Source organism: Aythya marila (assembly GCF_965140915.1).
Source record: "Aythya marila genome assembly, chromosome: 3".
NCBI lineage: Eukaryota > Metazoa > Chordata > Aves > Anseriformes > Anatidae > Aythya > Aythya marila.
The window spans coordinates 116547508-116569705 of NC_139044.1; the positions used below are offsets into that span (position 1 = coordinate 116547508).

The window sequence follows — 22198 nt, forward strand, 5'->3', positions numbered from 1 at the left end:
CTTTAGAGAATCTAAAACAAGCTAAAAATCATAGCTAATTAATTTGTTTATTCATCACGTGCAGGGCTGGTGTCAAAGAGCCAAAAACGTGGAAGCAGAGCTCTGCAAACTGTGCAGAGACTCGGGGTCTCAACCTTTTCATGCAGCCCTGCAGCACCAATTCCTTCTCTAGCACCACAGCCCGTGTTGAGCTCTAGGAGAAAAAGGAAATGAGCTGGAAAAATAAAAAAGCTTCAGGCAAGTGTTTACACCCAAGTCACACACACACCCCCAATGGAAAGCGAAGGCAGCGCTAATAAAGAAGATTCACCACCGTAATTAAAGAATTTTAGAGTCTTCAAGGTTTTAATTTGAACAGACAAGTCTACTATGTTCTCAACATATCTACAGCAAAGTTTACAGCCACTTCGTATCTGGTTTTCTGCTCTCAAATGGCTGAGCAATTTCAGCCATTGTGATTTTTCCTCGAGTTTTACTTTTTTTTTTTTGTTTGTTTGTTTTGCAATATATTCAATACCACAGCAGCTAGGGTTCTGTACACATACAGCATACATCTAACAATAGCACAAAACTCCCAGCCCTGTTACTCATTTTGTTTTAAAACGAAAACTGACGCAGCAGCCAAGGCCAATGAACAATCCCAGATGTCTGGACAGAAGTGCACTCGTCACTTAGCTGTTAATTTGCACAAAATCTATATAGCAGACATCATGCCATGCTATTCAGTGCCACGGTTACAAAAGGAGTGCTGCTACGGACACCTTCCCCTGTAGAGGAACCTGTAGGAACCTTTCCAAGGCTTGAGAGAAGCAGACAGAGGCCGGTAACGCCGTACAGTGCAATTTGAGTTACATCGTATGCAACGTGGACGCCGTGCACTTAACCAGGTCGCCACATTCAGGAGTTAGATCGATACAATCAGGATATTGAAGGTACGTATTCCCTTTGTGTTCATGAAAGCTGTGCAAGTTAGTTCTTTTTCCCTTTTTTTTTTTTTTGGGTAAATGGCAGTGTCCCCGCCTCGACTGACCCCAGAGCTTGGAGAAGGGGCCCCTCGATGTCCAGCTTATTACGGGGGTGCAAAAGAGTAGACACAGGCAGCTGAGGCAGAGCTGGGCACTGCCACGATGCTCAGAAAGACACGGGTGACTGCAAGCAGCGTGTCACTGACTCCACGGGGCGAGTGCAGCGGGCTAACAAGAAGCAAGCTGATCAAAGTGAATAAATAGGGTGGGCGTACGGGTAAGGAAAGAAGGGGCGCTGCTCCACTGCATGTTACCAGCAGCCACCAGGCTTGAAACTGGAAAACGCAGGGGATGAAAAGGCAAACAGACCATGCGAGTGGCCTGCCACAGGTCTGAGAACCCAGGAGAGGACTCCCAGGAGAGATCTTGTCTCAATTCCACCTCACGCAACACCCTGCAGGACTGCAACGTGGCACGGAGGCGACTGGTTGCGGGTTAACTCAGCCCTCCAGCTCCTGCTGCTTGCTGTGAGCACAAGGCGACGCGTGGCAGAGGAACCAGGGGGTGGGACAACCTGCTGTCGCTGCTCAGGATGACACCAGGGGATTCTCGTTAAGATCCACACTGCCACGAAGCCAAGGTGCACGCACTGGGGTGGAATCAGCCCTGAAACACAAGTCGGGGATGAAATGCCAGCTCGGAGGGAATTTTCTGCCTTTTGTTAGCTCTCACAGCTGGTTACCCATTTTCCTCAGATGCCTGCAGTTTCCCAGAGACTAGAGCAGGCAGGCAATTAGATCAAAAAAAAAAAAAAAAAAAAAAAACAACCCTCTTTGCTTCTCTATTATTTAGCTCAATATATAATTATTATGTTAGAAAACTGCATAACCTTTAAGCGTGTTTTATGTATAGTCTATTATGGGGAAAATAGTCCCTTCTGAACCCTTCTCTGAGTAGTGATCACGTATTTCAGATGTGCAGGAACAGCAGAAGCTGCGAATTGGATAGGGCAACAACATCCAGGCAGGTGCAGAGCACGCAGCTGTAATTTTAAAGGGAGAGCAGTTAACGCTCAGGGCTCTCATTTGCAATGCACCCAGAAGGCAGCTCCAAAATCTGGAGCTTGGAGGCGGAAGGAAGGCATGGCCAACCTGAACCCCTGCTGTCATGCAGTAAAGGTCACCAGCTACGCTGAGAAGTGTTCCCTATGTTAGTCTTGATTCACTGAACACATCTGTTGTTCTCGATACGTAAGAAATCGGAAGAAATTGGTATTACAGCCGGGTGTTTGTTGTTTTTTTTTTTCCTTCTGAGTTGAGATGGCTTTAGGACTAAGTTTAGGCTACTCAAAAAAAATAAATAAATAAGGAAATAAGGACTGGAACAAAAGGTATCAAGGGAGTGTCTAAAAATCGCTGTCACCAGTAGTTTTCTTTGTTATGGAACACTTTAACAAGTATTTTTAGTGGCTATACAATTTTTGCAGAAGACTATTCTCCAGATACTTCCAAGACAAGACAGATCCCGATGTCCCATCTATCTTTATATTAAGTGGCTTTTAGGTAAAGGCAGCTTCATTCCAGAACACCAAAAAAAAAGTGTGGAAGTTCAACACTTTTCAAAGAGATCAAGACATGTTGACCCAACATACCTCCACTTGTTTCAGCCCAATCAGGCTGATGGCAAACAACTTGTAATAACAATTCCAGCCACATGCACTGTTTTAATTCAAGTCATGTGCCAACAGAATCGAGCTGAACAAACGTTGAGATGAGTTAAAATGCCAGCCCATTCTTCCCTGCCTTTTTGAAGGAGGAAAAAAGTTGCTAGCAAATCCCACGAACTTTGTAACAAAGCAGATTGCAGTCATAGGAACAAGTAACTACAAAATAAGAAGTTCTCTCTAGCATCTTTAGGCAGTTTCAGCACCTGCGAGTGATTTACACTATGAACATTTCTGTAGTGTGACAGCCTTTCAACCTGCAGCAGCAACCTGGGATGTTAGGTCACATTAACTCCCAAATCCTGCTTTTGATGTTTTACAATGTGTCTAAGACAGGTTAAAAAAAAAGAAAAAAAAGAAAAAAAAAGCACTGAATGGAGTGCAAATATTTTGTTGAGCTGTAGATTAAGTGTTGCTCAGGCACCCTGGCAATGCCGTGAGCCTGTTCAAATGTACAGAAACAGCCAGTGCGGTCAGAAGCTTCAAGAGGGCAGTAGTTCAAAAAGAAAAGCTTCAAATCAGTTTTGTTTAGCAAGTGAACACCTCCACCAACCGCTTCACCTTTGTGTTTTCCAGGTAGAATTAAAAAAAAAAAAAAAGTTTGTTATTCCTTAGGAGATGTTTGTCCACGAGGGACAATTCCACCTGAAGGTCATGGCTTAAACATTAGCAGCAGAATCCTTACACCTTGGTCCTGTATTGCACTGAATTTCTTACTCTGGTTTGGTATTTAACCTACGGCTCCCAAGCCACAAAAAAAAAAGAAACAAACAAGTGTTAGATATGAAGGCTACAGAAAACGTCGTATAGACTGGTTGAGCTTGTAGTTAGATTATAGCATTACCTAGGGAACTAAAGAACTAAGCTGCCTTACCTACTCCTGAGGAGAAAAGGTGCCTTCGGACAGAATGCCTTTCCCTATCTATACAGAAATTCGTCATTTAACCCCGCAAAGAGTGTTTGGAGAGTTCAGGGAAATGAAGTCCAAAGTAAGTCTGAAACATCCCATCTCTCGGCCCATCCTGGTCATCCATACCGTTGGGTGGAGGTAAAGAGTTCCAGCTTATACTGACACTGAACACAATTTAGAGACAGAAAAGCTGCCAAGAGAGAGGACACTATGCCCGCTTGTGTGCATCTTCTGTAAACAAAAAAAAAATCCCTCCCCAAAAGCAGGGAGGTACATAGTGTGAAGGTTTCAGCAGCGGGAAGGCAGGGTCAGCTGTACCAGAGGACTTTGCAATACATGCACTTTCCACGTTTAGTCTTTTAACGTAAAGGGAACTGGAAAAGAAAGACCTGAGGCAAAGCCCTGGCAGCTCACAGGTTCTCCTGCATCCTGTCATCCGTTTCCAGCTCTGCCAGCTGCCTCCTCAACGCGTTCACCTTTGCCTGAAGTTCCCTGTTGTAGTTTATGATGTTGAGCACTTCTTCCTGGGCTTCATCGAGGAATTTGGAAGGCCTGTTCCACCGAAGGAAGACACCTGAAAGCCCAGAGACAGAAAAAGTCAGGAGGCTTTTTTATTACAGCAGGAAAGTGCTGTTCATATTCCATTGCTTTCAAGTAATGTGCATAAAACGTATACTTTTTTTTTTCTTAAAAACAGAAATCTCCCCTAAACAGCACTTAGCAATACTGAACCTCCAGAGTTGACCTTTCTATTAAGTGAGGTTAAAAAATAAAAGCATTTTTTTTTGCCTTCCTTTTTTTCCTCATATACTGATGAAGACCAATCCATACTTAGTCTCTAGCTTGCCATCACTGCCTGCTGACTACGTTGTTGTTAACTTTTTAGCAGACAAGGAATGGAGAAAGTTTCTGCAGCAGAAAACCTACTGCACAAACTTTGGCAAAGAAAAAGGAGAAAAAAAAGTCTTTTTTCTGTATAGAACAAAAAACTGAGGCTTGCAGAATATATATAAATAAGGCCACATCACTGCGGAAGTACTGTGCTAAAAAGTTAAGTGATACTAGGAAGGCTTGGTACGATCCCAGGGAAAGAACTTGCCAAACTCGAGGAGAAAGCATTACGCTGCTGGGGATGCCAGAAATATTTTGGAATAGATTTCAAAGGGAGTGAGATCACCAGCTGAGGCAGACTAAGCATGGAGCAGAGACAAGAGGAGTGGACGGAAGCTTTACGAGCAGCCACAAGACACACAGTAACAGAAAAAGGAAGCCCGTAACAGAAAAAGGCAGGCTGCCTTACCTTCCCAGAGCTGCAGGCTCTGCGGGGCAACAGAGGGCCAGATGACAAGGCTGTTGGCCTCAAAAAGCGGGTTCTTGAATCTGGCCAGCTCTTCAGACCGATTCACCCAGGACCACAGGGACATGGTCTTTTGTGTCAGCTTCAGCTTAGACCTGGTAAACCCAAAGGACCAAATTAGCTTTTGGTTTTCTGCTGTTAAGACTCATTTTGTTTTGTCAGAAACGTGCGGATTAGACTGCCACAGGCACTCCTGTGTGCTATCAGCCCAGACAAACCAAGGGTGAACATTCCTGCTAATCCTTTCCGTACCACTCCTCAACAAAACATGGGGTTGGTGGAAACCTGAAGCGGTTTACTCAGCAATATCTTTCAAAGAAGAGATGAGGAAATAACATTTACAACTTGGGTGGGAGTCAGTTGCCTTCTGTCCAGGTGAAGAATCAGTCACCTCCCCAAAAAGGCTGGCCTGCCAGGCTTTAGAAAGGGATTTAATCCTTCTGGTAAAATAGAATTGTGCAATGGGGACGTCCCGTTGGGTCCCTCTGGTGGCAGGAAGCATCAGAGCACAGAAAAGTCCATGTTCCTAGGCCAAACCCACTTCCCAGAGTTAAACAGGGGTTTGTTTTCATTCCCTAAATTCTGGCAAACCTCATTCTGACTGAGCTGCCACCCAGGCAGGAGATTCATCGTTCCTGTGAATACCTCAGACAGAACAAGCTTAACATCAGACTTCAAACATTTTCTGCTCACAGCTGGACATCCAAACATGACAGGCAGGTTCTACATGTAACATTCAGTACTCCTTCAGATTTCCTTGCACTAGTTTTAAATCTGATACAGCTTTGCAGCCTGACCAGTTGAGCAGAAAGCAGGAGAGTCTCTTCTAAAAGCAAAGGTTACTTGAAGGGCAGAGAGGTTTCTAGAAGGTTTCAAACTGCCTTTTTGTATTATCAGCCCTGATTATTCCTTCTGCTCCTTCAGTGATCTTCAGTTTAGTGGGAGACCAACAGACACGGTCTTCCTGGAGTCTGAAGAGCTGAGAACAGAAGTGCCTAAGATTAAAACAGGAATTTAAACCTCTGGCTGCTCCCAACTGTCTTGGGAGGCTCCTGGACTCCAGAATTGCCCCACTGGTAGAGCACAGCATCCAAAGGGACCAGAATTCAGAAGCTAGGTCTGCTCAAGTGCCTTAAAAGCCACAAGCAAGCTCAGCAAGAGGCCTAACACTACCTGGCAAGGCAGACTCCAGCAGAACACATCTCAGCTTCTTCCTTTAAAAAAAAAAAATAATCACAAGTGCACTCATCTGAGTGTTCACAGCATGTGCTCAGAACCTCAGCACAGTAAAATCACAGTTCTCTGAGGTACAGGTTATATATAAGGATTTGGGGGCCTTTCTGTTGAAGTTTTACTACTGCGCAACCAAAAAAATACCCAGATCCTCGAGGACATGAGTACATCTCGATCCTCATGAGAGAATCTCTTCCATCATTCTCTACCTCCAGCAGTTAAATGATGATATAAAAAGCAAATCCTTCCTTTCCTGGGGGCGTTGGCTATAAAGCCACATCCCTGCCTGGCAGCTAAGAGCCAAACTTTGCAGCTTTGGCCCGTGCCTGCCTTGACCTTCTCCTCCAGGCCGATGCTGAGCAGCTTGCTTTGCACAGCTAAGGCTTACTTCACTGTTAACTCTCGCCATTTATTCCTGCCCAGAAAGCGTTTCTGTGTAAGGGATTATATAAGGAAAGGTGGAGAATTTTCAAGGCCACGCAGGGAAATAGAAAAGACAACCTAAGGTAATAGCTTGGACTCGGAGAAGGCAAATTCTCCCTGACCAAGCCGCAAATTCCTTTATTCACAATGTCCTGATTGTAAAAGGGAAAAATCCCTTAATATTGCCACCGATCACTAACTGTAAGAACCTCACCTGCATTATGGAAGACCACACAATCACCTTTTTTGGGCCTATAAACTTTTTTTTCTTGCCAGATACAGGCTGGTATTTACAAGGTTCAAAGGAAGCATCCTCACCAACCTTTCGTTTTCGTTGTTTCCCAGGAAAGTCCCGAACTGCGAAGCATAAGCATGTTCAAAGAGCATAATAAGGAATTGTTCGTTGAATTCGAAAGAGCAAGGGAACTGACGCAGGATTTGCCACACACAGTCCAAAAAGAGGAGGAACACCGGGGCCTCCCACTTCTGCTTTGTGTTTGAGTAGGCTGACTGGGCACAGCGCAGCTGAAAAGGATGGCCAGCCTAGAGAGAGCATCACACAAAAATAAAGGGACGTAAATACACAAAGCAAGGATTTCAGAGCCAGTTCTGTCCACGCAACGACTCTATTCCTGTTATTTTCTACAATTGTAGCTTCATCAAACATCCAGTGATAAATTGCTAGTGAGCACAGTCTAAAAAGGCATAGAAAAAAAGGCATTTCTGCCTTTTTTTTTTGTCTCTGTAGCCAGCACTCTATCGATCAGAGGATTTTATCACGAGCAAACTAGTGTAGGGGCACTGAAGGACCGGTCTAAGGACATGAGCTGCAACAGCACGGAGCAGAATTAAAATTTTGTGTTTCTGGTATTCTAAAGAAACATGCACCTTGGACACACAAGAGGCAGCTCCCTCAAACTGGAGAATTCAGATGAGATATACAAGCCCCGTGGAACGCCAGAGGTACAGATGACTCAGTACTAATGGTGCTCCTTCGGACAAGGGCTGCTCACACGAAGCAGGGCTGTGACAAGGCCCAACTTGTTTGCTGCCTCTCAGGCCATTTCTCAACACAAATGGGAACAGAACAGATTGCTGTTCTATCCCCAGGTACTCACCTGCAGCCACTCCCTCACAACGAGAGCCTCAAAGCCACGTATGGTCCTGCACCTTGGATCCAAGATGATCTGTGCCAGAGAAGTCACCTGGAGTGTCGAATCCGTTCCGTCAGACCCATGAACCAGCACGGACGCACCTTCCCTGTGAGAAAGGTGGGAAGGAATAACAGTATGAACGAGTAGAACATATCCCGTGGATGTCAGCATCACAACAGACCTATGAGATTCTTGTTTACACCCAGGCTTAACTACATTTACACCTTAACTGGGGTTTACTGTAAGAAAAGCCAATAAGCCAGTGCAGGAGAAAGAAGAGGCAGAGCTTGGTGTCCAGAAAGGAAGATGATTTGTTTGCACTGAGCAAGGAAGCTTGTCTAAGAGCCGAGCACAAAGGCTTCCCAACTCACCATCAGCACAAGTGAAGCAGGAGAACAACGTGAGGAACGGATTGAAACAGGACAGTCCGGGGCAGGAAGGGTTTTCTACATTGTTGGGGGCCCGCATGCTGTCACCCCCCACACCCTAGTTGTCACTAACACAACTGATTCCCTCTCCTCTTCTTCCATCCTTGGCTGTATTTGGATACACTATCCAAAGCTAATTTAAGTACAGGATGGTATCCAATTGCATTTACAACCCTCACTCCTCCCAAACCTTGACCCATTGCCTCACTCCTGCCACCATCCTTACACCTAGCAAGGACATTAACTGCAGGCTGGATTTATTTCTGTGCAGAGACCCAAGCCAATCAGCAAAGCGTGGGTAAACCAGATCAATCTAACACGCTGCACACATTACCTGCTTTTTGAATTGAAAAAGAAAAACAAAAAAATCTGTACCTTAAACATTGCAACATCTTTGTCCACAGTCCTATGTCTAAAATAAACCCAGAGCCTCTACAGTATAGATAATCTTTAGATACTCTCCTCCTCCCCCAGGCAGTGGCAGAGGCCCCTTAACTGCAAAGCTTCACTGCCAAGCCTGTGTGCTCCCCAAGTGGGGTACGCCAGGAACACTTTTCACCTTTCTGGCCTTCAGAATTTAAGATACGCCAGAGATCTGCCCCAGCCACTCCTGCCCTGGGGCCAACATAACTGAACTGCTCTCATCAGCTCACCAATAACCACCAGGCTCTGAGCGAGGCAGGCCAGGCTTCAGGTCCGAGCTGGCGTGTCCTAACTCCAGGCAAACAGAAAAAGCAAAGAGGAGGTGAAAGATGACAAAACTGCCTACTCTCCCAGCAAGCTGGACGAGTTTCGTCACCGATCTTTCTCCCTGTACACAAGGGGAAAGAGTTCCAGATAAAGCTATTGATCAAGAGCAATCATCTCCTGGCACAGTCTGTAACTAAGCAGACGCTGTCAGTGGTTTTAAAAAGCACAGCAGCTCATGTTTTAATGCAGTAATGCTGTTTTACCAATGAGACTGCATTTCATCTTGTTTGTGTATCCGTGTAACCGATTTCCTGACTGTTAGGGAAAGCTTAAGGTTCCCTGAGCTTTGAGAAGGGCCTTCCCCTTTCAGACCCAAGACCACCACATTTATACCCCTGCATTTGTTTTTTTACAAACCCTGGCACCTGACCGTTGGTTTTTGCTCTCCAGCCTGAGATATGAAGAGATTTTGAGGACAAGCCAGTGAAATCAGCAGGATTTATTAAGCGTCAGGTTAAAAGAGGTCACAAACACTTGTAAGGGATGAGCAAGATTGCTCAGATATGACTAAAGAGTTAAGAATTTTGAGAGCAAAAGCTCTGGACCAATTCCTTAGGAAAACAAAGAAATGCCATCGGTTTAGTCTCTGGAAGTGGAGTACTGGAAACTTTCAGCTGAAAAAATACCCTCAATTTTTTAGTAAGACTGTTCTCACTTTGCCAGGCTACCACACAGTATTTCAGATGGGCGCATTCCCACCTAAACCTTCAGTAAAACAAACTAAATCAGAGGGGCTGAATCAGGTGTAGGAACGGATGTCACCTAGCTGATCTAGTATCTATTCCCAGTCAGCATTTCCTCCCTCAGGCTTGTACTCCAGAGTGCAAATCCAATGGAACATTCCTCCACCACGATGACGAAATAATATCTTGCAAAATTGCAAGCAAGCTAAGTCACGGTGCCAATTACTAATGGTCTAAATGTCACCTGAAGAAAACAGAGTATTTAATAATTAAACTGTAAGAAGTAAATGAGAAACTTAAGTTTTTTTGAAAAAAACTTTACCTGTCAATGCACTGAGCGGCTAGACAAGCTGCTGTCAGTATCTCCTTGATGTGAGTCAGCCAGTTGGAAGCTTCCAGCTTACTGAGCCAGCGGTCCATGTTGTGTGACTGGTCATTACAAGCTTCCACGAGTTTGATGAGGCTTTCCTGCAGAATATTAAACCTTCGGGAAGAGCAAAATATTGTTGAAAATATCAGCAATATCACAGCAACCAGGGCAACGCACAAAAACATCCTGATCTCAAAATTCAGCACTAAGACTTGCGTGCATTTACAGCACGAAGTATGACCCCATAGATGTTGGAGCTCGTCATGCTGCAAGCCTGCTTACATTGGGAATCCCAAACCGTGGCTAACTGCCAAAACACCACTCTTTGGAAACAACCAGCCTCTTCACTTTCAAAACAAATTGCTCCATGAGGTGTTACAGCAGTGCAGCCTTTTCCTCTGTGTGTGTTCAGCCATAGGAACCCTTCACATGCAAGGTGTGTTTAGTAATTGTACTCCCATCACCAAATACGAGTGTTACTGCAGCCCAGCATGGGCACTAGCAAACATCTGCCAGGCTTCAAGTGCTGCTTTCTTCTTTCTACTACACTACAAGTTTTAACCTGCAGAGCTGCAACCCCACTGTAACATAGAAAACTTTAGACTAGACTCAGTTTCACTATGCAGAGCCACACTAAGTTTGGCTAAATTCTGAAGAATGTTAGCAAGATGTAGTGGGAGGAAGGCCAAATTTTCACTTTTACAGTTGTTGCAGGATGTCCTCAAGCCTGCAAAGCTGACATCCTGCATACAGCTGCTTCTCTGGTCCTGTTTCACACTACGCCTTCCAGGGGCACTGAAGTACTGCTGGATCAAATGCCACTTCAACACCACGGATTCCACCGTGTGGTTTCACCCACCTCTCAATACACTTGTGAATCCTCCTCCACTGGGGGTAGTACACTTCTTGTTCAAAGCCCCCTCCTTTGGCCCTGGCCTGCTGGGCAACGTTCAGGGACCTCGTATCGATGATGTAGCCACGCTTTCCAGGCCGCAGCGTGGCGTTAATCAGCTTCTCATCTTCTTTACACCGTCTGCCGTTTGTACCTGTCAGAGGCTGGCTACTTCGCATCATGACCTGTGAGGAGGACAAACAACCATGAATTTGGAGACAGAAAGGCTTAAGACTTGGGGCTCAAGTCATCAGTGGCTTTCAGTTTAGAACAAAATCCTCCTCGAGTTTGAGTCACAACATCTAGATGGTCAAACACGCTGATCTGCGCAGCCTGATACACAGAAACACTGTCACAAATTCCTCTGGTTCTTCAAAAAGCTGCTATTCTCTCTTGCTCTGAATCTTTCAATTCTTTTCTTCAGTTCTTAAGTGCAATTACTCATAGGGACAGAATTTGTTTAAAAAAATAAAATAAAAATAGAAATCATTAGGTTGTGCAATCACTTGGCCGGACACTTTCTAAGTTACAGAGCTGTTCTTTATTCCTGTAGAAACATCTTTGCAAGCCACTGAACTGGCTCCCTGCTGCTGCCTCCTTTATAAACCAACATTTCTAGGCTGCTCATTCTGATGGGCTTTTTCCAAGTCCATTTTTACAGTATTTTAGTCACTTATATACTAACACTATTAGACACAGTTTTACTCAGTGGCTAGGCTAATAAATCCCAGTTCAACAGGTTTATTAGCTGAGATTTCTTTGGTAAACACTTTTCAAATCAGGAAGCTATTGCATCCCAACAGCTCCAACAACTAAAAGGTGAGGGCAGCCAGTTGGCAACCCCAGCTATAGTTGAGAACTCAAAGCCAAGAGAGCAACATGACAGACAGCATTACTGTCAGTTCAAGCGCAGAGCCAAATGCTACTGTGCTCCTCATACTTGATACACGCACAATTCAGAGGGCTAACTGAACACGTCTTCCTTCAAGAGCTTTCACTCAAGCAGAAAAAGAGCAGAAAACGCTACTTAGGAAGGTGGTGGAGAGCTGATTTTAAAAGCAAGGCAAAAAAAAATTGAAGGTAGCACAGTGCTGGGTCACATTAGATGTCCTCTCGCTCAGGCCTTACAAATCTTGGCAACAGGAGGCGAGAACACCTAAGAACATTTGACTCAGAAGCGTGCATCGAGGCTGCAAGCTGCCAGCGGAACACCCCAGCATCCTCAGAACAAGTTACATCAGCAAGAGAGACAGAGAATTACCCACCGATTTCATAAAGTGCATTTCTTAATTACAGCGCATCGGTGCCTCAATTAGCTTTTGGCTCGCTGAGAGGCGGCGAAGTCTGCGACAGCAAGAATTTGCTCTTCCCAAAACGTGTTAAGCTGAGAGGCTGGGAGAACAGATTGTTCCCATCACTCCATCGACAGTTACGCAGCAGAAGCGGCGCTGGCTGCGGGCACGCTTGCTGTCATCGTGCCTCCGTTGCAGAGGAGCCGGCCCACCACCCAGAGACATGACAATGTGGTTTCTGCCATCCCTGCAGCGTGAAGCCTCTTGGCAGACGAAGCAAGAAAGGGTGCCAGCGGTGGCTTTACAAGCTCCCAGCACTAAGAGCAAGATGAGACAAGCTCACGCCGCGTACGCGCCCAAACAAGCAGGCTAATAGCTATTTCTAGGATGGAGATTACTCGTTCCATCACCCAGAACCAGTTTCACTTAAAAATAAGCTGGAAAATAATGAGTGAATGCCTCATGAACTGCATTGAGGCTAGAGCACAAGCTGTTCTGCTCGTTAAGAGAGGCTGACGAGATTTGAGCAGGTTTACATGGTTCCTTCAGGTACAACCACCAGCCACCCCAACTTACCATCCCGTTCTTCTTATGGTAGTAGCTGAGGACTGGGAAACGACCGCCATAGCGGAACAGTGCGACCTTCCGCAGCGCTTCGTCATCGATGCATTTGGGGACGATAACAACGGGAGGGTAGGTGGGACAGACAGAGAAATCCTTGTTGGCACAGCTCAGACGCCATTCATCCGTCTGAAAGGGAAGAAATTGCAAGGGTTAGGTCAGAAAACGGAATATTACCGCTCGAGTGAAATGTAATCGCGAAGAGGAACTTCCATACTCAGAACAAAGCACACACGGTGATCTGTTCCATCTGCACCACAGATAAAAGCTCAGTTGTCCCCGAGCATAATCACTTCTGCTCGTTAACCAGCACGCAGTCATCTCTTCTCCTGCCAGAGAAACTTTGTAAGATCATCCTGGTTCCTGAGGGATTTGTTCCACAACAGCTCCCCATTTAGCTGCCATGGTCAGAAAGGAATTCGGTGCATTAGCAGACAAATCAGCTCCAGAAGACAAAGCTGCTTTGAGGTTCAAAAGTTGCAACTTAATACTTCCAGCTTGTTTTTCTTTTTTCCTGTGGGCTCTGCTTAACATAAACCATGGCAGTTCTTCCTCCAGAAGCACTTCCTAGAACCACAGCAGCATCTGAGCACCAGCGTGAACTCCCATTACATAATTTTTCAGCTCCCAGGAGCCAAACATTTGTGAAAGAACCCGCTGAACATCAGCACCCTCCAGCTGGCCGCTGGTATTTCTGCCAGGCAGCTGGCACTGAGCTCAGGCTACAAGGTACGCAGGGTCAGACACGAGCCTAGGCTCCACCTCAGGCAAAACCAAAGGTCAACAAGTGGTCTCACTGACAAAAAGCCCTCACGGATTTTTCAAGGGACAGATTTTGAGTCAAGGCAGAGCTTTGGTCTCAAATGCAGCTGCACTCAGCAGTAAAGAGGCTGCTCAGCAAGCAGTAGGTCCATCAAGTGGCTGCGAGGCACACATTTTTGCCAGAGGCACGGAAAACACAGCAGAGCAGCGCCTAAAGCTTGGCAGGAACAGAGCTCGGGGTGCCTGGTAGCAGGGTGGTGGCTTTGCCAGGCTGCATGTTCAGTCCTTGGGTTCTTATTCTCTAACTCCTTACAGCCAACCAAAACTGCTGACAGAAACCTAGGTGGAAAAAGTGACCCAGAAGCCTCTAAAGCATGTTTGGAGTTTAACAACAGCATTAACCTCTTAAGAACAGCAGCAGAACGACAGTTGGATTTGCCTGTAGAAAGCTCAAGGCAAAAAAAATAAAATGAAATCAAGTCTTTTGAGGAGGAACAGGCAGCTGCTATTAAGGTCTCTTTTCAATATTTAGTTACCAAACAGGACAGAAGTGTAAGAAAGCAAATAAGACCCCCAGTAATTCCTCAGATGAGGCATTTTTGGTATGGACCAGTAAAAAGTTGTGCAACTGCAGCAGGCAGAAACCTCAAAGATGCTGTAAAAAAACTGTGCCCGTTTGTGTTCAGAGAAAGCTTCAGCTAGACAAAAAGTTACAGGAATAAAGCAGGTATCAGAGGAAGAGAAAGGCACAACAGTTAAGTTTTCCAGTAACAGAACACAAATTAAAACAAAAATTGATTCAGAAAGGTTGGATTCACATGCACTAACCCCACAACTCTGACCAGAAAGGTCTCTTCTCCTCTTTCCTTTTACAAAGGCATACTTTCCCTGGCCTTACACCTCTTACTTGTACCTGGTTATACAAAGCGATCTGCTTGCCTTGCTTGTCCAGTGAAAAAATAGCATTGAACTAGAAATGCAACTTGCAATTAAGTATCTCCACCAGACAAACATGGTGATTTGACTCACAACACGATTTCATCATCAACAGATGCAATACAAGAAATGTGGGGCCCAGGATGCAGCAAAATTGTCTCCTTTGGTGGCAGCCTAAGAAAAAGATGCTGGAAAGCACACACGTGGCTGTTATCGTCACCAAGAACAGTGCTCAGCACTGTGTTCAGCAGCCTACCTGAAGACCTACAGGTCTAGCAGCAGCCCTGTTGTAAGCTTATTTCATTATTCATTACCCTCAAAACAGCTCCTGTGAACAGCTCGGTTTTACAAGGTAAAGGCTCTCCCTTTTTCAGAGTTAAATTGCCTCTGGCAATCGTGTCACAGGTAGAGATGAAACAGTGTCTGGATCACAGAAGGGAGGTTGGCCGGTCACAGTTCGTGCTTTTTTGTGCCAACAACCACGTTTTTACAGCTTTTTGGGGTGCCGGTGTCAAATTACAGTAGATTTCATACGATGTGCAATTTGTCCACAATTTAAGAAGTATGAGTGATACAGGAATGAACTGAAACACCTTATTGTTATGTAAGACATAGGGAGGGCAGAATCAAAACCTTGTAGCATGCTTTTTGAAAGATTGGCCATCACCAATATCACCAGCATGAGAGGAATAGAAGAATATCGACCTGATTTATCTCCCACTTGGTAACTTAACTCTGCTCACAACCTCCTCTCCTCACCATTTATAACACGACACAGATGACACTGTTGTGTCAGCCAGTTATAATTCAGTGACAGTAAAACCCAACAGTGCAAGCATCTTCGTGGATTTTACTTGGGATCTCTGCAATTTGGAAAAAATCTGCCGTTACTAATGGGTAGAGTGAGGGATTAGCAATTCAGGCACGTGCTGTAGAAGACGCAGAGGCAGGAAGCAGCACAGAGGGCAGGGAAAGAAGAGGTTGACCTCATCTTCATGCAGCAGATTATGCTGCATGAAACTCAGAGAAAGTACAAAGTTACCAGTTACTTCTCCCGGCAAGAAATCCAGAGACCTGAGCTTTAGGGATTCAGGAGAAAAAGACGAATTCCAGTTGAGGTTGAAGTGACAAAGGATCTCAGGAGAGAGGACCCCAAAGGAGGAACAAAAAAGTAGTGAGGAGTGTTTTCCTAAACACAGTGCAGGATTAACTTTCTCTTCTTTCTACTTTGCCTGTCCTGGTACTTGTTCAGAGACAGCAATTTTCAAATGTTACCGTACTGGAAAGCTAAAACTACAGTTATTCTTCCTCTCAAGAGCTTGCAGTTGATAGAAAAGGTAATTTTCAACAAAACTGTGTAAAACAACAAGCCCTAGAGGACAGTTCAAGAAGCCTTCACAGACCTAGAAGAATCCTGCATAGCAGTGACGACAGGTCGGGACCTAGGAATGGACAGAAGGCACCAAGCCCTGTAACAGAGGATGCAGAGACAAGAAGCAAAACAGACACAGGCAAAGATTGAAGCTTTTCTGATCACCTGTAGTTCACTGTTATCTGCTGCACTGCAAGCTGAGACCAAAACCAGAAAATTCAGCTGTTTTTAAGAACTCCAGGATAGAAGATAAACCAGCTGAACTGCCCAGAACCCTTAGCTTGCCTATACTGACAACAGAATGTAAAATAAATAAAAAACAGGCAAAGAAACCCAGCTCCATGGCAATGAAACATCTTCAGGTTGATTATTCTGTGAGTATATAAGCTTCCCACGGCCATTCCCTTACCCTGAAGAGGAAGGTGAGTTTTCAGAGTTACAGCTCACAGTGCCCTGCAACTGCAGGAGTTGGCAGAAGGGAAACTTCTCCATCCTGACCTATGAGCTTTTCCTCGACTTCTCAGAAGGAAATTAAATATTTTCATTGCACATACTCTAATTCCATTCAGCTACTCGCTGGTTATGCAGGAGCACAGTGAGGAATGCGATTTTCTTTAAAAGAAATTTTACCTGATGTACCTGTAGCCAATCCAGGTCTCCTGTACTCAGTGCCTCCAGAAAAAAAAACAACAGCTGGATAAGCAAACATCATCTGTCATCATTCTTTGGTCCTTGCGTATTTATCCATAGCATCTTTAAAGTCTCATCTCACAGTAATTTGGAAGCACAATGCAGACAGATGGATGATTTAAAGGAGAGGGAAGTAAGCTTCTGAATTCCACTCATTTGACTTAAGAAAATCGGCCATTTACTTGTTCTGGCCTGTCCCAGAGTAAAGTTTAATCATAGAACAAGAAATATTTGGTCAACAACATTTTTTTTATCTGTTGTTCAGGGAAAGTAAATCACTTAATGTGGCTTTTGTGACCGTTTCTTGTATAAAAAAAAAAAAGTTACATCTGAAATTCTAAGTTAAAAGCCCAGAATTAATCAGCAGCTGTTAGATACGTATATTTTAAAGGAATGAATCATTAGGTTTTTAATTATAAAGAACAATTCCTGGGAAGGAATATATTCATATTTCTTACCAGGAATCTATGTTCAGAAGACAGACACGAACAGAACCATCTCCTGCAAGCTTCCACTGAGCTTTGAGAGACCTCCTGCTGCTCTCAATCCTGCTCTTGCAAGATCTCCCTTCTCACCAGAGGGCACACTTCCACTTCTTGCCTTCTGATTCTCCCTGAAATGCCTCTGTGAGCTGGGAAAACATCCGCTGCTTTGCCTCCAAACAGGAGAGCACTCTGATCTTAGGTTTGACTCACCCAACCGAATTAAAACACAAGCTGTGGGGTTAGTTATTAGAAAAGGTCAGGTTTTATTACTTCTGACAGCAGGTGAAGATGGGACGTGTATCTAATTATGGGACAAAAATAGAAAGATCCCTAAACTCCTTTAATTTTCTGATTTCATCAGATGAATCTGGCCAAGCTAATCAGATTATTCAGTTATTAGTCATAAACAGGAAGTGACGAATCCTGCAGACAAGCCGGATTGCATATTTAAAAAAAAAAAAATCGATGTTCTTTGATGCTGTACTAATGGATGTGGTCTCAGGAACATCAGCGATGCAGCAAGCTCACGTATTTAATGCGAAGGACTTGGAACACAGAAATGCAAACCCAAGGCAGTATCAAAACAGGTGGAGTCCTGCAAGGGAGGCAGCTCCTGCTGCACCAAATTCAGCATCGTAAAATGAAGTTTGAGGTACAATACGCAATTCTGTAAGGACAGTTCCTACCCCAGAGGTACCAAAATTGTATCAACGTGTGTTTACAGCACCTGGAAACGCCCTGCTTTGTGAACCCTGCCAGTATTTCCCCTGTGTGAACTAGAGTAGTTTGATTTGGGCGTGCACACTGTCATCTTCCTAGAGAGCTATGAACTCATTCGTCATTTTTAAGTTTTTGTTTGTGTTTCAAGACAGCCTTGTTTCAGTTCAGGGGTTGACAAAGATTCATCCTGCTCCAGGGGAACCCTTGACTCGAACAAACCCAGAGCAAAGGCCCTGTACTCATTCTTACAGCCAGGAAGCCATCCCCAGAGGACAAACATTTCCTGAGTTCTTATTTCCATTTCCACCAGGTCAAAATCTGAGTGCCAAACGGGATTATTTACCATGAGCAGAAACGCCTGACGTTTACAGAGAGCACCAGGAACACCACTCATTTTCTACCCCAGCACTGTCAGATATTACAACCCACAGATTTCCAGCCCAGGCACTGGGTGAAGCACTTCAGTGTCTGTACAACCCTTTAGGTTCAGCTTACCACCGAACTGAGGAGCTCAAACTCTTGCTCAGGCAGGTAAGAGCGCCAGCCATCTTCAACAACCTCAAACATGGGCCGGTAGAAGAACGGGTACATGAGGGTGATCGAATCCAACGTGGAAAGTGCCTGCAGGGTTGAGAGAAATAAACAGGTGGTTAAAACTCATTCAAACTCCTGTTTCTCTCCTAAAACACACAGGAAGTGGTGTTTTCCTCTAATACTGGTGATGCAAGCTGAAGTCATCCAAAAGAATTGAACTATTGAATTTGAAGTACTAAGTTTACCTGCAGGGTAGTTTAGAACAGAGTTACACAATAAAAAAAGGAGATAACAGACAACTTAACCGCAACTGGGGATTTGTCTGCACAGTATCACTCGTGCAGGCTGTGCTATTTTACAGTGCAACAAAGAATGAGGACGATGCATCCTGAACAGGTATAATTAATGGGATACCTCCTATATCCTACCATTGAGCTTTTAACTCAAAGAGTCAGTTGTTAATGCTGTTGGAGACACGTGAAAATTTATTTGGTCTGATTTGTTTTCACCTCCTCATGCTCCACCCTAACTCATTTTCCCAAATGCTACTGGGAAATATTTGATTCAGAAGTGTTTTAGTGTTTTTTAAATACCTACAAACAACAAATTTGTTTTAAAAATTGAAAAGAGATATTCCACAATTCTCGTTCACCCTCCACCACAGGGGCGAGGACTTCAATGGCTGAGAAGAGCCAAGGCTGAGGTCTGAAGAAGGTCTGAGAACCAAAGTGTGATTATCATCATGAATTCTTACCTCGATAGAGCTGGCGATGTTCAGACACTCCTCCATGCCAGGGATATCCAGCTGAATGATTCGCAGATCTTTGCATTTTATAACGATGGTACCGAGCGAGCCCACAAACCTGCAGCAAGACAGGAAGAAAGAGCCTCTTAGGAGCAAGATCTTCTAAGGTCTGACGAGGTATTAAGAGCTCTTCCCATAACACATGCCTGCAAGATAAAATTCCATTAGTAGTAATTCATCTGCAGTACGTATGTAGATATATCGGTTTGGGAAAGATGACAACAGAAAAATATTTGGTATTTTTCAAGCTGTGCTCTGCTTTTCTCTTCCACCCTTGTGATGTGGCAGTGAGTGGACATATTACAAGATAGAGTTGGTTTTCACCGCAGCTTTGCTTTAAAATAAGCAAGAGAAAAGGAATGTTGTTGTTGTGTTGTTTTTTTTTCCCCCAATAAGTCTGGGAACTTCAGCTGGAAATCAACCCAGAAAAACTATGCTACAAAACAAACACAGCACACAGACGCCCTCTCCAGTCCTCCCTGCAGATCTCAAAGGACTACATCTGAGCAGATAACGAGTGTTTTCCTTATGTTAAGTAGCCAGCAGCACTCACAGAAGCGATGCAGATTGTTGTTTGCAGAGCAGTGAACTAAGGAAAATATGACAGTGCTCACGGCACCCAAAGGTGATGCAAGAAACAGGTACAGGCAAGAAGTGAAGGACCAAGTTTCAGTCCCTTGGGGGACTAAGCAGGGGACAGACCACAGAAAGAAGGGCAGAGCTGCACCAGCTCTAAGAGCAGACTTGTTGCTACACTTTGGGTTGCTTCACCTGAGCTACAAATGTGCCTCTAATTTGTTCTGAAGTTATTGCGGGTGATCTTCTGTGCAAGCAAAGGTTAAAATCCAGAGCCCATTAGAAGTTTAGTAATGCTGAAGGAAGGAATTGAGGCATTTTGACCAAAAAGCTCTGCATCACCAGCACAGCCAGTCTGTGCTCGCTGCAGCACTATTTATCATATCCCCAAAGTAACAGCCACGGTGCATCCATCACTGGGGCTGCTCCCCTTTTCCCCAATTCTTTCAGCAAAACCTCCACATAACATCACTAGAAACTGTTTCTCTTCTCAACACACCCTACAGCTCATATTTAAGTTGTAAAAAAACTATGAAACACTGAAAACAGCTCAATGAGCACCTGATAACTGGGGAAAACGCCACTTTGCACAGAATATACTCACGTCACAGAGCTGGGAGAAGAGACTTGAGGAACCTGATGTAGAACCACAGCTGTTAGGCACTAATACAGTGCCAAACTGGAGCTTTTTACAGTCTTTGTTGGCTTAAAGTGCCCTGTTATGCCATCCTCTCCAGCACCGAGAGGAATACAGTCTCCTTTCCTTTTACATGGAGGAGTTTCATTGCAATTATGCTCACAGAGCTGCTCTCGGGAGGGAGGTGCCCACTCTAGGGACCTTTTAGAAACTGGGGCTGGCAATAAGGGCTGACTGAGGGACGGGCAGGCACAGCTAGCTCCGTTATAAATCATGCACTGAGCTAGCAATGCACCGCTCCCCAGCATCAAAGCTTAAAATACTCCTTTCTCCCTTCATGTTAACTTATATTTTAGGCTAAAAGAAGAAAAAAAAATAAAAGAACCTTCTCTATAAGTTTTTTTCTTTTTAACTATGCCTGGTTTAGTACAAGCAGCACTGAGGACATGGCCAAAGCACCCTGATGACTGAGCAGCAGCAGATGGGAGCAGACGTCCTTAGGTTTTACCCTGCTCCTCCCCACACTCAGGCCACAAAGCAACATTTATCCAACCCTGAAATAAATCAGAACAAACTTCATCTGTGACCAACACTTTACCCATTCTGAGGAAGCCTGCTATCTCCAACTGCTGCTGCCTGGTCTGTCCTGCCTTGTTGTCAGAGAGGAAATGTATCTTCTGGATTGCTTTGAAAGATGAGAAGAGCAGAGGAAATTGAGTTTTTAATTAAAAAATAAATATATATTATGACCAAACTGGAAAAGGAGCTGTGCAGCAGACAACGCAACGACCAGATGAGAGGGGACTGGCAGTTAACGGCTTGATGGAAGCACGGCGGGGCAGCAGAACACATAAAACTGACAAAAACTACGTTAAGATTTGTCTCTGAAGTTCCTGTAACAAGAGTTACAAGGGCAAGACTAAAATACTATTGGCGTGCTGTAGCTAAAATCCAGTTTTACCACAGCACTCCAGCGAGGAGCATGATGAGAAGGGCGTTATTGATTTCTATAAGGGGCTGGAGGAGTACGGGGATGACTCTGCCGAGCAGCTGGAGAGTGATGTGGGGCTGAGATAACCCATCACCTAGTCCTGCCATCACTTTTGCGTGGCAGATCCCTTTGGTAGGACCTCACCTTCCACCTCCGGTGAGCCATTTTTTAGAATCGCAGAATCATTCAGGTTGGAAAAGCCCTCCAAGATCACCTGGCCCAACCATGTTACCACCAATGTCACCACCAAACCCTGTCCCCAAGCACCACGTCCAACCTCTCCTTGAACACCCCCAGGGACGGTGACTCCACCACCTCCCTGGGCGACCCGTCCCAGTGCCTGACTGCTCTTTCTGAGCAGAAATGTCTCCTCATTTCCCACCTGAACCCCTGTTAACGGCACAAACTCGCCCCTCACCTCTTCTCCACGCAGTCGATGTTGGCGTGCAGCAGCCACAGCTCCTCGCCGCCCTCCTTGCGCCGTGACGAGAAGATGAGGTGGTGCCCGGTGAGGCACAGGGTGCCGCGCACCGCCGGGCACCGGGGGCCGTGCAGCACCGCGTTATCCGCCCGAGGCGTCTTGATCAGCTCCGCGAACTCCATCGCCACCGGGAAAAGGGGGAAAAAAGAAGAAGAAAAGGGGAACCTGAAGGGGGGGGCTCAGAGGCCACAGCCCCCGAGCCCCGAGCCCGCCGCCATGGCCGGGCCCTGGAGGAGCCGCGGCGGAAGCGTGTGGGGGACGCAAAATGGCGGACGCCGCCCGGGCGGGGAAGGGAAGGGAGGGGAGGGGACGGTTCGGCGCGCAATGGTGGTTGCTGAGGAAGGTTCCGCGGGTTGACTTGTCCGCCCGGGGTGTGTGTGTGTAAATTGTAGTTGTCCCAGCCCTATT

The 22198-nt window shown here is 45.3% G+C and overlaps 1 protein-coding gene across 3 annotated transcripts; it reads right to left on the reverse strand.

Annotated features, from left to right (window-relative positions):
• Nucleotides 1-117: 117 nt before the first annotated feature.
• On the reverse strand, nucleotides 118-22044 carry MTMR9 (myotubularin related protein 9). 3 transcript variants are annotated; one of them, XR_014317238.1, is made up of 11 exons: nucleotides 21728-22044; nucleotides 19055-19163; nucleotides 18262-18387; nucleotides 12757-12930; nucleotides 10856-11073; nucleotides 9949-10110; nucleotides 7730-7871; nucleotides 6934-7154; nucleotides 4899-5050; nucleotides 3563-4172; nucleotides 118-1631 (listed from the first exon to the last, which is right to left on the reverse strand). XR_014317238.1 is itself a non-coding variant. In XM_082757327.1 (11 exons), exons 1-10 carry the CDS (start codon nucleotides 21910-21912, stop codon nucleotides 4009-4011), a joined length of 1653 nt encoding a protein of 550 aa, XP_082613453.1. In that variant the 5' UTR covers nucleotides 21913-22044; the 3' UTR covers nucleotides 120-1631; nucleotides 3988-4008. The 3 variants fall into 3 exon arrangements, 2 of the variants coding, with proteins under 2 accessions (XP_082613453.1, XP_082613452.1); XM_082757327.1 differs by having other exon boundaries at nucleotides 120-1631; nucleotides 3988-4172; XM_082757326.1 differs by having other exon boundaries at nucleotides 121-1631; nucleotides 4013-4172.
• Nucleotides 22045-22198: the final 154 nt, after the last annotated feature.

Excerpts from the sequence above, each read along its gene's own strand:
- MTMR9 (XM_082757326.1), bottom strand. The coding sequence starts at position 21,912 with ATGGAGTTCGCGGAGCTGATCAAGACGCCTCGGGCGGATAACGCGGTG. Across the intron at positions 18,388-19,054 it reads ACATCGCCAGCTCTATCGAG|GCACTTTCCACGTTGGATTC; the intron begins GTAAGAATTCAT and ends TCAACCCTGCAG. Across the intron at positions 1,632-4,012 it reads GACAGGATGCAGGAGAACCT|GGCTGATTCCACCCCAGTGC; the intron begins GTGAGCTGCCAG and ends CTTGTGTTTCAG.